Source organism: Muscardinus avellanarius, assembly GCF_963383645.1.
Source record: "Muscardinus avellanarius genome assembly, chromosome: X".
NCBI classification, from domain to species: Eukaryota; Metazoa; Chordata; class Mammalia; order Rodentia; family Gliridae; genus Muscardinus; species Muscardinus avellanarius.
In genome coordinates, this window is record NC_137792.1 from 34,835,329 (window position 1) to 34,849,997 (window position 14,669).

Here is a 14,669-nt window from a genome sequence, read left to right on the forward strand (position 1 = left end):
TACCCATGTATCACTAGAGCATTCTGACTAATTCTTCTGGAAAGATACTGAGGGCTGGTATGGCTGGGTCTTCTAGTGGTTCTGTTCCTAGTCTTTTGAGGAACCTCCTTGCTGATCTCCATAGAGGTTGAATTAATGTATGATCTCAGCATCAACATATAAACATTCCTTTTCCCCACATCCTCTCCAGCACCTGTTATTGTTTATATTCTTGATGACTGCCATTCTAACTATAGTGAAAGGGAATCTTAGTACAGCTTTTATTTGCATTTTCCTGATTGCTAAGAATGTTGAACACTTTTTCATATTTGTTGGCCATTTCTGTTTCTTTTGAGAAGAGTCTATTTAATTCTGTTGCCCATTGATGATTGGGGTATTTGGGGGATATGTTAAGTTTTTTAAGTTTTTTTAAAAATATTCTGGATATTAGTCCTTTTTCAGAAGAATAGTTGGAAACGATTTTCTCCCATTCTGTAGACTCTCTCTTCAGATCCTTGACTGTTTCCTTTGCTGTTGCAGAAACTTTTAAATTTTATGTCATCCCATTTATTCTCAGTTTTATTTCCTGAACTTTAGGGGTATTATTGAGGAAGTCTCTATCTGAGGCTATATATCAGAGAGCTGGTCCTATATTTTTTTCTAGTAATTGCAAAGTTCCTGGTCTAAAATGTTTAAAAACTAAGTTAGGACCTGGGTGTATCTGTCACAGCACATGTATACAGCATTTCATAAATGAGGTTATGGTCTTCATTGAAAGATTAATAAAATCCCACAGGAAAGGAAATATACAAATTGAAATAGGAGGAGCCATTTTTATTTACTTCTGATTTATTATTTGGTTACCACCAACCTCCCTCATTTTCCCAATGTCTCTTCTTTAAAGATTAAAGGAAAGCTGGGTGTGGTGGCGCGCGCTTGTAATCTCCGCACTTGGGAGGCAGAGACAGGAGGATCGCGCAGGTTTGAAGTCAGCTGCGCTGGCTTAAGAGACCCTGTTTCTAAAGAAAAAGTATAAAATAGATCTGGGAGTGTAGCCCGGAGGTAGAAGGGCTTCCAGGAACCCCAGTACCAACAAAAAACAACAAAAACAACAAAAACTAACAGACAAAACGAAGTCAGAGTGGACAATCCTTGCTCTGTTTCCGACTGTATTTGTTTTCTATTGCTGCTTAACAGATGACCATGGCTTAATAATGCTTTTAAAATCTAATATCTACATTAAAGAAAGAAGACAAGCTAAAAGAAATATTCACAAAATATATTTCTGGCACTCAGATCTTATTTCATATAGTAGTTTTCCAAAGTACTTCAATATACTGATGGAAACAGATGTGGATTTTTTTGCTCACCCAGAGAGAAATGGTAGAATGAGACTCCCAAATGCAGAATGAGAAGTAGTACTTCTCTGAGGAAGTAAGTAGCACAAAGACCACCACCACTGCACCCCCTGCCCCAGCTGGTTTCATATGTGCTAGAACTGACTCTTAAGACTGGCTGGGATTCTGAGAAATCACCAATAGCTCAACCTCCAAAGGTCCTCGGACGGGCCTTGCCATTCCAGACATTTAAGTGCAAAATTCGCTGGACTACAACATTATGAGAAACTTAGCTTTGACATTTTCTGACTGGCAATCTCTCGAAACATCCAAACGGTATTAACTTACTTCTCAGGTCCCAAATTGCTCAAAAACATTACTACCAGATTGTTGTAAAAATTCTGTTTCTTTCCCTTTAGGAAACTTCTGTGTTCTAAAAACATGCTATTCCAAATATGACCACTAATTTAATGTCATCTCAAAATGGCAAATCAAGCATTGCAGTTTCCAGCACTAACTCTGGGCCAGATGGAAAAAGTCTAACTTTCCCTAACAGTAAAACATCATAATAAAGATGCCAGCCATATAAAATATGGAGGATTCCAAGCAAGCATCAGCTTATTCCATCTTTTTTTTTTTTTGGTGGTACTAGGGGGCAGAACCCGGGGGCTTTCTGCCTTTGGGCTACACTCCCAGTCCTATTTATTTATTTATTTTTTAACAATTTTTTATTGAACATAAATAGTGTACATTTACACTATATTTGGTGCCCTCCCCCCCCGCCCCCGTTTTCTCTTCCCCCCTCCCACCAATGGTTGTCCAGGTTAACCATGTCTTATTCATAATTTTACACATGTTCAGGTGTAGACCCTCATTAATCAAGATTGGCCTTTCTCCTCTCCTATCTTTCCATTAAAACTTAGCTAGTATTTCCCCTCTAATATCTGGAGTCCCACTGGTATCCTTTGTGTTTTCTAGTTTGGGCATATTAGAGGAAACATGTGTATCTTCTCCTTCTGTGCTTGGCTGATCTCACTTAACATGATGCTCTCCAGGGCTTTCCATCTTCTTGCAAATGATATAATTTTGTTCTTCTTTATGGCTGAATAGAATTCCATTGTGTGTATTTCCCACAGTTTTGCTATCCATTCATCTGTTGATGGTGATCTGGGTTGGTTCCATATTTTGGCTATTACAAATTGTGCTGCTATGAACATAGGTATGTATATGTTGCTGTATTTCTCTGAATTCAACCCCCTTGGAAAGATACCACTCCTGGGTATCAGTCCTATTTATTTTTAATAATTTATTTGGAAACAGGGTCTCACTAAGTTGCTGAGAACCTCACTAAGTAGGTGAGGCTGCTTCAAACTTGTGCGATCCTCCTGTCTCAGCGTACGAAGCGCTGGGATTACAAGCGTGCGCCACCATGCCCGGCTCATCAGCTTATTTCTAATGCAATATTTAAAAATATTATCTCACAGCTGGGCATGGTGGCGACTGCTTGTAATCCCCGCGCTTGGGAAGCGGAGACAGGAGGATCGCGCAGGTTTGAAGCCAGCCTCACTGGCTTAAGAGACCCTGTTTCCAAATAAAAAAATATAAAAATAGGTCTAGGAGTGTAACCCGGAGGTAGAAGGGCTTCCAGGAACCCCAGTACCAACAAAAAATATTACTTCACCTACTGTAAATTAATTTCACCATGACTTCTAAATTAAGTTGCTACCACAGTTCACACTTTTTTGGTTTTATTAATCTCATCACCAACAATATTTTTAGAAAATAATTGGAAGATTTTTGACAAAATAAACTTAATTAAGTGGGGCATTACGTTAACTATGGAAACAGCAGTATGTAATAAATACTACCAGCCGTTCAGAGGTATCACAGACTGTGGGTGGACTTGGTTATCCACGTTTGGCAGTGAGAGATAAATGTGTCATTTAACAATGTTTTGTAACATTGTTGACTTACAAAGTAAACATTTTTTTCTGTAATAGGAAAACTTCTATAAGAGTCTGAGGATGATTACCAAAACTATGTGCAAAATGCTTTTCTATCTGAAAAGTAAAACCATTAGAAACGTACCCATCAACTGGCCATCCAATGTATCACATAAAAACTCCAATCTATAAGTGATTCAAAATTTCACAAAATGACACAGACCACACTTGAAATCTTGATGACTGACTGACAGGGAGACATGGCATTATTATTAATTATTATTATTATTATTATTATTATTATTATTAGTACTGGGGATAGAACCCAGGGGCATTCTACCTCCGAGCTACACCCTCAGCCCTATTTTTTATTCTTTATTTTGAAACAGCATCTCCTTGAGTTGCAAAGGGCCTCACTAAGTGGCAGCTGAGGCTGTCTTCGAACTGTGATCCTCCTGTCTTAGCCTCCCAAATGCTTGGATTACAAGACATGGCATTATTTTAGATTGGTATAATCTGCACTCATACCTGAAGAATTAATTCAAGCACTTTTCCATGCTATACTGTGTTAGATTCTGTTTCCCTATAATTTCTGTCTACCCAGAACTTCAGAATGTGACCTTATTTGGAAATGGCAGTTTTTTCAAGTATAACTAATTAAGCTGATGTCATATTGGATCAGAGTGGACTCTAAATCTAATGACTAGTGTCTTTATAAGAAGGCCATGTGAAGACAACACAGACAGGCATAAGCTCAGAGGAGAATGATGGACGACTGGAGACAGAGAGTGGAATGATTTGTCTGTATGCCAAGAACACCAAGGTCTGTGGGCCACCACTGGAAACTGGAGGAGGGAAGGAAAGATTCTTCTCTTGAACCTTTGGAGGCTGTGGACACTGTGATTTAGGACTTTCTAGTCAGACCAACTATGTGAACGATTTTCTGTTGTTTTAAGCCACATGGTGTGTGGTCCTTTGGTTTGGCAGCCCTAGCATTTTAATACTCATGCCAAAATGTATTTCATCGAAATTGATCTATGCATTGTATATGCAGACCATCTCCACACCAGGGCTTTAAATTTTGAACCACAGACTGGAACAAGCTGGACCAACAGTTCCTCTTCCTGCCTCTGTATTTCTCCCCACACAATGAGGAGTGATGTTCCATGTGCCAGGGAGGAAGTAGCCAGGCAGGAAATATTTAAAGATTTCTGGCCCCATTTCTAATTATAGATTAAACTAGATGTATTTTACTAAAATTCAAACTAGAAAACATTTCCTCCTCTGCCGAACCAGTGGCTTTCTCTTGGTTTTAATTGCTATATAATAACTGTAAATATCTATGGAGTATGGTATGATATTTTGGTACATATACACAGTATATAATAATCAAACCAAGGTATTTAGCCTGTTTGTCACCCCACATACATATAATTTCTCTGTGGAGAGAACACTCAAAATCTTCTCTTCTAGCTCCTTTGAAATATTCAATATAATATGGTTGACCATAGTCATTTATTTTTTTTTTTTTGGTGGCACTGGGGATTGAACCCAGGGGAATTCTACCTCTGAACTATACTCCCAGCCTTACTTTGTTTTTATATTGAGACAGGGTCTTGCTGAGTTGCTGAGAGTCTCACTAAGTTGCTGGGGCTGGTCTTGAACTTGTGATCCTCCTGCCTCAGCCTCCCATGTACGCCACCAGACCAAGCTACCCTGTCTTATTAATGTGCATGGTTTATTTTCAGCGCCACAGCTTGTTTTCCAACTGAGCTGCACTGACAAGGCTGGTGCTGATACCGCAGATACTTCTTTAGGTTTATAATTCAAAGAAATTCAAAGGAAATTTAAGTGTGCTTTTTCTCACTAAAATCTCTGAGTCTCTCCTGAAATTGTGACAATTTCTACCAAAGAGTACAGTTATTTAAATTAATTTTTCAAAAAAATTCATTTTTCCAGTGAAGTCTGAGAAGTTCTGCATTGGAGAATAAGTGGCACTCTGCTTCATTTGGAAGGTGGTTTGTGTCTGTTCCTTTGGACAAACCAGCAAATGTCCTTGTGCTGTGCCCCTAAAGTCTCAAGCTTGGTGTGCTTGGGCACATTGTTGTGTTGGGAAGAAAATACAATTTGCAAACCAGTATGAAAGCTGGATGTGGTGGCGCACCTTTGTAATACCAGTACTAGAGAGGCTGAGACAGGATGATCACCGGTTCATGGCTAGCCTCAGTAGTCAGGATCTCTGCAACTTAGTGAGACCCTGTTTCAAAATAAAGAATAAAAAAATAGGGTGTGGGATATAGCTTGGAGGTAGAATCCCCAGTACTACAAAAACAAAACAAAACAAAAACCCTATGGGGAGTCATTAAGGTCTTCCTCTTATCTTTACTAAAAGAGTACTTCTGACTGTCCTTCCGCCCAGAGTCAACAAGGTTTGGGGTCATGGAGGTTTCAAAGTAATTAAGACTCTCTCAGAACTAATGATGCTATTGTTCTGTCTGAGCTAAGATTAGGTTTGTGTTGTTTGTGTTGCACCAGGGTATTGTTTGACCTGCCTGAACTTTGGACTTTTCTTTCTCGTCTGGGTAACCTGAAGCTAAAAACTATAAATACCACAAGAGAATAAACCCGATGATTGGTCAGTAGAGATAGCGACCCTGGAGTGGACAGGCGATCCTTCCATGTTGGAAATAAATATTATTTGAATTAAATTCTTAGAGTTATATTCTTTCATCCTCACTCCTCTCTTCGGAACCTGTACTTTTGCCGGCTGGCTCCGGCAAAACCCCAAAACCAATGTGGGCTACCCTGAACCTTTACATTACAGGAAGTCCTTGATATAAAAAAAAAACATGTAAATCTTACTCAGCAATGACCTAGTAAATCAATGACTACACTGAAATAAACAAGATCTCCACACAGTTACAGCTTCTTCCAAACATCCCATTGAGGACATAGAAAGGAAATAGGCAGATAGGGAAAAGGCCTCAGTAGAAAAAGCTAATTTCTTGAGTTTCCTGAGGGAGGACAAATACCTGAAATTCCAAAGGCTCAGAGATAAGAAGGCCAGAGCTTCACAAAGCCATCTGTTTACTAATCAACAAACCCAGGAGCAAGTCTGGCACTCCCGAAAGGAGATTCTTCAAAGGACATGCAAATACCCTGTGCAAATCCTGAGAGCTGCTTCCTAGAATTCCCAAAGTCACCCTAACCAAAAGAGGTTGCAAACGGTCTTAGTTGGATGGCAAATTGGGGCTCTTCCTTCTCCGGACTCCCTCCCCTTTTGGGGAGCTGTTCTCTCTCTCGCAGGTTGTGTTGGCCCTGAGAGAAGGCAGAGTGCATCTGAGCACATGTGGCTCGGGTTACTCTCAAGTAGTGACCTAAAGGCCTCTGCTGGACATCAAGGCTGACCAGGGCCCCTAGGGGTGACCTGCACCTCTTTTCTAGCAGATTGCGTGGACTCTGGGAGAAAGTAGTTTGCAACTGACGGCACTTGGCTCAGGCGACACTCGGGTAGTGACCTGAAGACAACTACTGGACACCAGGAGACCCGACAGCCCGAGTGGTGTTCTGCCTCTTTTCCTATTTCTCTTCTGGCAGATCGCGTGGACTCTGAAAGAAAACAGCCTGCACCTGAGGGCAATTCGGCTTGGGCTACTCTCAAGTAATTTCCTGAAGGCAGCTGCTAGACCCCAGAGTTCCAGCCCCTTTGGGGGTATTCAGCCACCTTTCCCCATTCCCTGCTGCTTCCAATAAACCTTTTACTCCCCTTCCTGAGGTCTGCGGGTGTCATTCTTCGCTCACCGTAGACAAGAACCCTGTATGGAGATGCTGAGTTTCTTCTCAAGAAACTCCGTTTCATCTATGATGAAACTCCAGGTTTCTTCTCAGGTAACCCCCCTTTTCATCTTGGGAGGCTCAGAAGAAGCCCCCGTTTCACCATCAAGTAGTTCTAGTAAAGGGAATGACTTCTGTAGGAAATTCACAATTGTGAACAGTTTCAGCATCACATGAGACTGAACAATAGCCAATAAACTGAAGTTAAACTCTAATTCAAATAACATGTAACAATAGTGATGATGATGATTGTGATTGTGACAATGGAATGATACTGAGCTATCCATAAAATAGAGTGAATTTTAAGGGCTTCCTGGTACCAAGGAAAGTAAGTTATTTAAAATAAGTGTAATCTGAAAAATCCTCAAGTTACTTATGACAAATTACACTAAAATGAAGGTCTAATTCCTCATCTTTCTGAGGTCAGTTGTCTGTGTGTGTGTGTGTTAGTTACTGAGAATTAAACCCAGGGCCATTCTACCTCCATGCTACACTCTCAGTCCTATTTTATTCTTATTTTTATTTGGAAACAGGGTCTTGCTAAGTTGCAAAGGCTAGCCTTGAACCCACAATCCTCCTGGCTCAGCCACTCAAGTACTGGGATTACAGGTGTGCACCATCATGCTCTGCCTGAGTACATTTCTCAATGGTATTTTCTAGCTCCTTTGTATCTAGGTAACCATGTGACTAGTACTTGCCAACGAAATGTAGGCAGGGTGATATAGCCCCTTTCCAACCTTGACCCTACAAGATTCTGGTTGGGTGCAAGGGATGTACTTGGAAGATTCCAAGGCATTGGCAGTGAGCAGAGTCCCACAGTGGAAGAGATTGAGGTTCCTGAAGACCTAAGAAGAGACCTCCCTTAACTACAGTCATTAACAGTAAGGTGTGCAAGTGATAAGCTTTTATTTTGATAAGTCACTCAAATTTTTGAATTGCATGTTATAGGTATTAGTCAGTGCTGATTAATAATACATGCGCTGTATAAAAATCCAGAAGCTGGTCTTGGTGGCACACATCTAAAATCCCAGTATTTTGAAGGAGAAGATAGGAGGGTTACAGGCTTGAGGTCAGTCTTAGCAACTTAGCTAGCCCCTGTTTCAAAAATAAAAAATAACCAGAGACCTTGAGGCTCCTTGAAGAGGGCATAGGTCCAACAATGCAACACATAAGCACAAATAAAAACTTTCTCAACAAGACCCCAAAGGCACAAGAATCCCAATACACAGGATCGCATGAAACTGAAGAGCTTCTGTACAGCAAAGGAAACTATCAAGAGTTTCAACTGAGAGCCAACAAAATGGGAGAAGATTTCTGCCACCTACTCCTCCAATACAGAGAACTCAAGAAACTCAGCACTAAGAAGACAAATGACACAATAAAAAATGGGCAAGTGAATTAAATAGACACTTCACAAAAGAAGAACTTCAAATGGCCAATAAATACATGAAAAAATGCTCAACATCATTAGCATCATTAGAGAGATGCAAATCGAAACTACTTTGAGATTTCACCTAACTCCAACTAGAATGGCAATCATTCAAAACACAAACAACAACAGATGCTGGCGAGGATGTGGAGAAGTGGGAGCTCTAATACATTGTTGGGATTGCAAATTAGTGCAACCACTTTGGAAAACAGTATGGAGGATCCTCAGAAAAATGGGAACAAACTTACCATATGATCCAGCAATACCACTTCTGTGTATCTACCCAAAAGAAAGGAAATCAAACTACCAAACTAATGCATGTGTATCCATGTTCATAGCTGAACAACTCACTATTGATAAACTATGGTCCCAGCCAAGATGTCCATCAACAGATGAATGGATCACAAAACTGTGGGGTATGTACACAATGGACTTTTATTCAGCCATAAAGAAAAACACAATTACATTACTTACAGGGAAATGGGTGGAACTGGAAAACATTATGCTAAGTGAGATTAGTCAGTCACAAAAAATAAGAAATTGGATGCTCTCCCTAATATGTAAAAGCTATGGAGAAATAGGTCATAGGAGGAACTCTAGATAGAGGAGATTCTATAGATGAGCAAATAAGGTGACCTGAGGGGACGGGAGAGGGGAAGAGGGAAATTCTCTAATGCACATGATGTACTTTAACAAACAGCAAAGTCAATCACTAAGCCAAGCATGAAAAGCAGAAAGGGGGAGGGAATTGGGCGGGAACTGGGTAAGGGCTAATTGGGTGATGTGTTCATGTATGTCTCCATTACCTTGTATCCCATTCAGATGTATGACTACAGTACACCAATACAGAATTAAAAAATAAAAAGGGCTGGGGGTGTAGCTCTAAGGCAGAATATCTCTAGGTTCAATCCCCAGTACCAACCAATAAAATAAGTGAATAAATAAATAAATAAATAAATAAATAGGTAGACTACCCTGTGCAAATCTGATCATTAATTTGAATGGATCCAATTTATGGAAAAAATCAGGCACTGGATACCTATAGCTACACAGTGTGAAGCTGATCTTGGCTTAGTGGTCCCCAAAAGAATCCTCCTCAAAACAGGGCTTGGCCGGGCGTGGTGGTGCATGCTTGTAATCCCCGCGCTTGGGAGGCGGAGACAGGAGGATCACGCAGGTTCGAAGCCAGCCGTGCTTGCTTAAGAGACCCTGTTTCCAAATAAAAATAAAAAGTATAAAATAGGTCTGGGAGTGTACCCCGGAAGTAGAAGGGCTTCCAGGAACCCCAGTACCACCAAAAAACAAAACAAAAAAACACACCAACAACAAAAAAAACCCCAAACACCAAAAAAAAAAAACCCTCCAACAAAAACAAAACACAAAAAACAGGCTTGACAGGGTTGTGAATACAATAGCTGGGCCCAAATTCATTTGAGAAATGTTGTTAAATAAAGTTTGTGTTTATTTTAGGCCATCTCAGAACTGTCAATATAATAATACTTACTGACTCTGTATAAAAGGACTAAAAAATGTAGCATTCCCCAAACTGATTAGCCAATAAATAATTTAAGCCAGGTGTGGTGGTGCATACCTGTAATTCTGATACTACTTGGGAGGCTGAGACAGGAGGATATGCAAGGACAGCCTCAACAACTTAGTGAGACCCTCAGCAACTCAGGGAAGCCTTGTTTTAAAAACAAAATTTTTAAAAAGGGCTAGGGGTATAGTTCATGGGCTCCCAGGCTCAATTACTAGTACAACAACAACAACAACAACAACAACTTAACCAGTCAATTTAGGATGGACTTGACACATATATAACAATGTATAATAATCACATGGTGTTCCTACCACAGTAACACTCATTGCTAGCTCCCAGAGCAAAGTTCTGTCAAATATATGTTGGGACCTTTTGCTTTAGTATAATTTGCGTTGTGGAGTGGATTAATCACTTAGCATTACACAGTTCTGGAACGCCAGAGCAAATATCATTCTCTTATTAAGGGAAGGTATTTCTTGTAAAACAAATAACATGTACTAATAATACCTTCAGAAACACCCAAGAACATTTTTACTGCTGAAGTGAACCAAGTTGTCTAAGAATGGTATTTTACTTAAATGGACTCAACTGAAGATAGAAATTAATGGGCAGCTTCTGTTTTAATTTGGATTGCAATCTGCTCTCAGTGGAATCTGACACATTCACACACACACACACACACACACACACACACACACACATACACACACATATATATATATATATTTGGTGATGGGGATTGAGCCTAGGGACTTTCTACCTCTGAGCTACACTCAAGCCTTTATAATTTTTATTTGTAAACATGGTCTCATTAAGTTGCTGAGGCTGGTCTCGAAGCTGTGATCCTCTTGTCTCAGCCTCCCATGTACTGGGATTACAGGCATGCACCACCATGCCCAGCTGAGCTCGGCATATTTAATGATGGAAACTACTTTTACATTTTAAGAAGACACCGAGTCTATGAAACCCAGATATGTTAACTATGAACTGTGCATGTGAATATAATCCATTGAATAATATCTCAGTTGCTTTCCTCTCTTCTATACTCATGCTTGAGGTATAATGTTTTAAAACCATATTTAAAGTCAATGAAAAGTAACCACAGCTATAGATGAATGCATATGGATTCTTTTAGTAGAAACAAAGATACTGCAGTAAACTAGAGTTGGGCTACACTCTTTAAAATCTCACATGTCACTTGCACACATATGTAGGTTATAAACATAAACATCCACACACACTTTTTTCCACTGTGGCTTGCCAGGCTATGTTGCATTTCTTCCATAAACACACATCATTTCAATTCTGAATCTATGACAGATGTTTTCCCATATTTCTTGTAGACTTAAGACAACTGAAAAAGGATTGTTATGACTTACATTTGTGAATTCCTGTAAAGTAAAAAGGTATGCTAAATACTCAACTTACACACCCCCTCCCCCACAAAAAAGAATAAGTAAAGCCAGACTTACATCTAGCAGTGTGTGAAGATGTTGGTCCTGGAAAACACTGTGTAGGAAATCGAGGTCCTTTTCGCTGCAGTCTGTGAGCGCGTGAATCTCTTCCAGACTGTCCAGCACCTGTGAGACTGCTCCTAAGTACACAAATAAAAGAAAAAACTAGTCAGTGTCAAACGAACCTCCGTGACCTTGACTTACATTTGAGGACAATGCGCTACCATCAAAACTTCAAAGGCTGGTGTCGCTACGGAAGGATAAATAAGTTTCCTATCATGAGACAGGACTTGCGGTGAGTTTAAATTCTCGACAATGTGTTTGTGTGCTCTTCATTTTTCAAAGTAAACTGAAGCTTGTCTTATTTGAATTAAGGACATTCATCAACTTTAACTGAGCTACTAAGAGATCTGGGTGCAGCCAGTTATACGCTGAGAAGAGATTAAGGGTGTCAAGACCTCAATGTTTCTTGAAATATATTAGAAAAAAACCCTAGTGGGCCTTTTACATGGGAGTATTCCCTTGTGAACTAAAAGTCCGGCCAGCTATAAATCAGGGGAGATAAACCTTCAGGTGGGTATTCCTGCAACTTCAAAGCTTTAGAGGATTTCTAAGGCTAAAATTCTAGTTAACAAAAATCCTAGTTCATTCTTTTTTTCCTTCACATGCAAACACAAGAGAACCAAAATCATTCTCATTCTTTGGAGCCTTTTCTTATTCAGAATACAAAGACAAGGGTGGTTATACCGACTGACACTTCCAATCACCTTAATAAATTTCAAGACAATCAATTTTTTAGAGCAAATTGGATGGAAGTCCTTTATACTACCTCTTACAAGCAGGACACCTGGCAGGTAACAGCAGGACAAGATACTGAGTGTGTCAAAATCATTTACATGGCCTCAGCAAAATGATCTACCTATTTCACTTTGCAGACAATATGTTCAGATATACTCCATCAAAAGAGAACTCCAAGAGGGTTGGCTTCAGAGTAATCATAGGCCAGAGTATCAAAGAACGAGCGCTCCACAGCATATTTAAGTCTTTGGGTCGGTGGTTCTCAAGCAGGGGCATTTTACTTTCCAATGGGACATTTCTTAGAGTTTGGAGATATTTGTGGTTGTCATAAGAGGGCAGATATTGGCATCTGGTGAGTGGGCAGAAGCTGGGGATGCTGCTAAATATCCTACGGCTAGGATAATAACCCCGCAGCAAAGATCTATTGGGCCCACAATGTTAGTGCTGAGATTGAGAAACCCTGTTTTAAGTAATAAAAGTCTCTTTTGGAACTCTATGCTTTGTCTAATTCGCCTTTGTCTTATTTTTTTTAAATTCTCTTACAATTATACATCACAGTGAGATTCAAGTTGGTACTTCAATACACGCATACATTATTTGGTGTGTTTCCTTCTGTATACCAACCCTCCTCCTCCTCCCTCTCCACACCTGTTAGACTGGTAGTGACACCTTCTTGTAAACTCTTCCCTTCCTTCAGCCTCATTTTCAAATTCTTCTGACATTAGCCCTTATCTACTCTCATGTACTTCTTGATGAGAATGAAAATCAGTACTATCTTTTTCAGAAAACAATCTTCTAACATATATTAAAGAGACTTAAAAAAGTACTCATAGGCTTGATGGTGCACACTTGTAATCCCAGTACTCAAGAGGACCACAGGTTCGAGGCCAGCCTCAGCGACTTAGTGAGGCCCTTGTTTCAAAGTAAAGAATATAAAATAGGGCTGGGAGTGTATCTTGGGGTTAGAATGTCCCTAGGTTCCATCCCAAGTACTACAAGAAAACAAAAACAAAGAACAAAACAAAAATATCTTAAGGGGAAAAAATAGAGGAGTGATGTATATGGATATTGGTCATATAAAATAAAGATAAGTCTAATAGGCAATGATTACATAAACTATAGGATATCCATATAATGGAATCTGTCACCCAGTGAATATTATTTTTGAAGAATTTAATAGTTGTAGAGAAAGCCTCATGATAGAAAATTTAAAAAAGCAAAATATATAATATTCTCAATTATGATAGAAATTATGAAAGATTTAGAAAATTATGAAAAATTCCAGTTATGATGAAAATGAAATATATAGACACTCAGAAAAAATCAGAATGAAATACACTAAAAGTTATATTTATTTATACTTCATTATGTTTTTGTCCATATTTCAAGTTTTCTAAAACAGCAAACATTGGCTATTGATCTTTGCAGAACTATTTACTTATGTTAAAGATTTGGTGCTTAAGACACAAACCCTGTGGCTATCCATGTGGAGATTACTGTGGCTAGTTTTTAAAAATTTGACCTTTTATTTTAAGATCACTATAGATATATACATGCATCTGTTAAAAAAAGCCACAAAGATCTAATGTACCCTTTACCCAGTTTCCTCTAGTGCGAAGCTGTAGTACTGTATCACAGCCAGGCTGGTGACACTGGTACAAGCGAAGCAACGGAAAGTTTCATCACCACGAGGATTCCGCATGTTGCTCTTTTACAGCCATGCTTACTCCTTTTTTTGTGGTATTAAGGATCAAACCCAGGAGCTTTCTACTTCAGAGCTACACTTCCAGTCCTCCTTTTATTTTTATTTTTTTTGGAAACAGGTTCCTGCTAGGTTGTTGAGAGCCTCTTGCAGAGGCTGTCCTCCAACCTGTGATCCTAGTGTGTCCTAGCTAGTTCATTCCTTTTATTGCAGTTTGACTATCTGTTGAAGTAACTATGGGTACTTTTTAATTATGCCTGCCAGGGTACTGGTAGTCTTTCACTAGAAACATAAGGTTGATATGGAATAGGATAAAAAAGATAGAAGGTGGCAGCCAGTTTGCATTACCCCTGCTCCTTCAGAAGAGGAGCTATGAATGGAATCCACTTCCTTCTACTGGCTCTTCTGGGGACTTTTACTTTGTTCAAAGTGGCATGGTGGCACATGCTTGTAATTCAGCATTTGGGAGGCTGAGACAGGAGGATCGTGGTTCGCAGACAGCCTCAGCTACTTAGTGAGGCCCTCTGCAACTCAGTGAGACTCTGTTTCAAAACAAAGGAAAAAAATTGGGCTGGGGTGTAGCTTGGAGGTAGAATGCCCCTGGGTTCTATTCCCAATACCGCGGGAAAAAAAAAAGTGGCAAAAAATCAGAA

General features: G+C 39.6%; 1 protein-coding gene across 6 annotated transcripts in view; it reads right to left on the minus strand.

Annotated features, from left to right (window-relative positions):
• CASK (calcium/calmodulin dependent serine protein kinase) overlaps nt 1–14,669 on the minus strand; it is a gene marked incomplete at both ends in the record, with an annotated part of 384,129 nt that overhangs the window by 98,037 nt on the left and 271,423 nt on the right. For all 6 annotated transcript variants that reach the window (XM_080718576.1, XM_080718575.1, XM_080718573.1 and 3 more), the window contains one exon: nt 11,535–11,656. In XM_080718576.1, the coding sequence (XP_080574702.1) occupies nt 11,535–11,656 (122 nt within the window). The remainder of the gene's footprint in view (nt 1–11,534; nt 11,657–14,669) is intronic.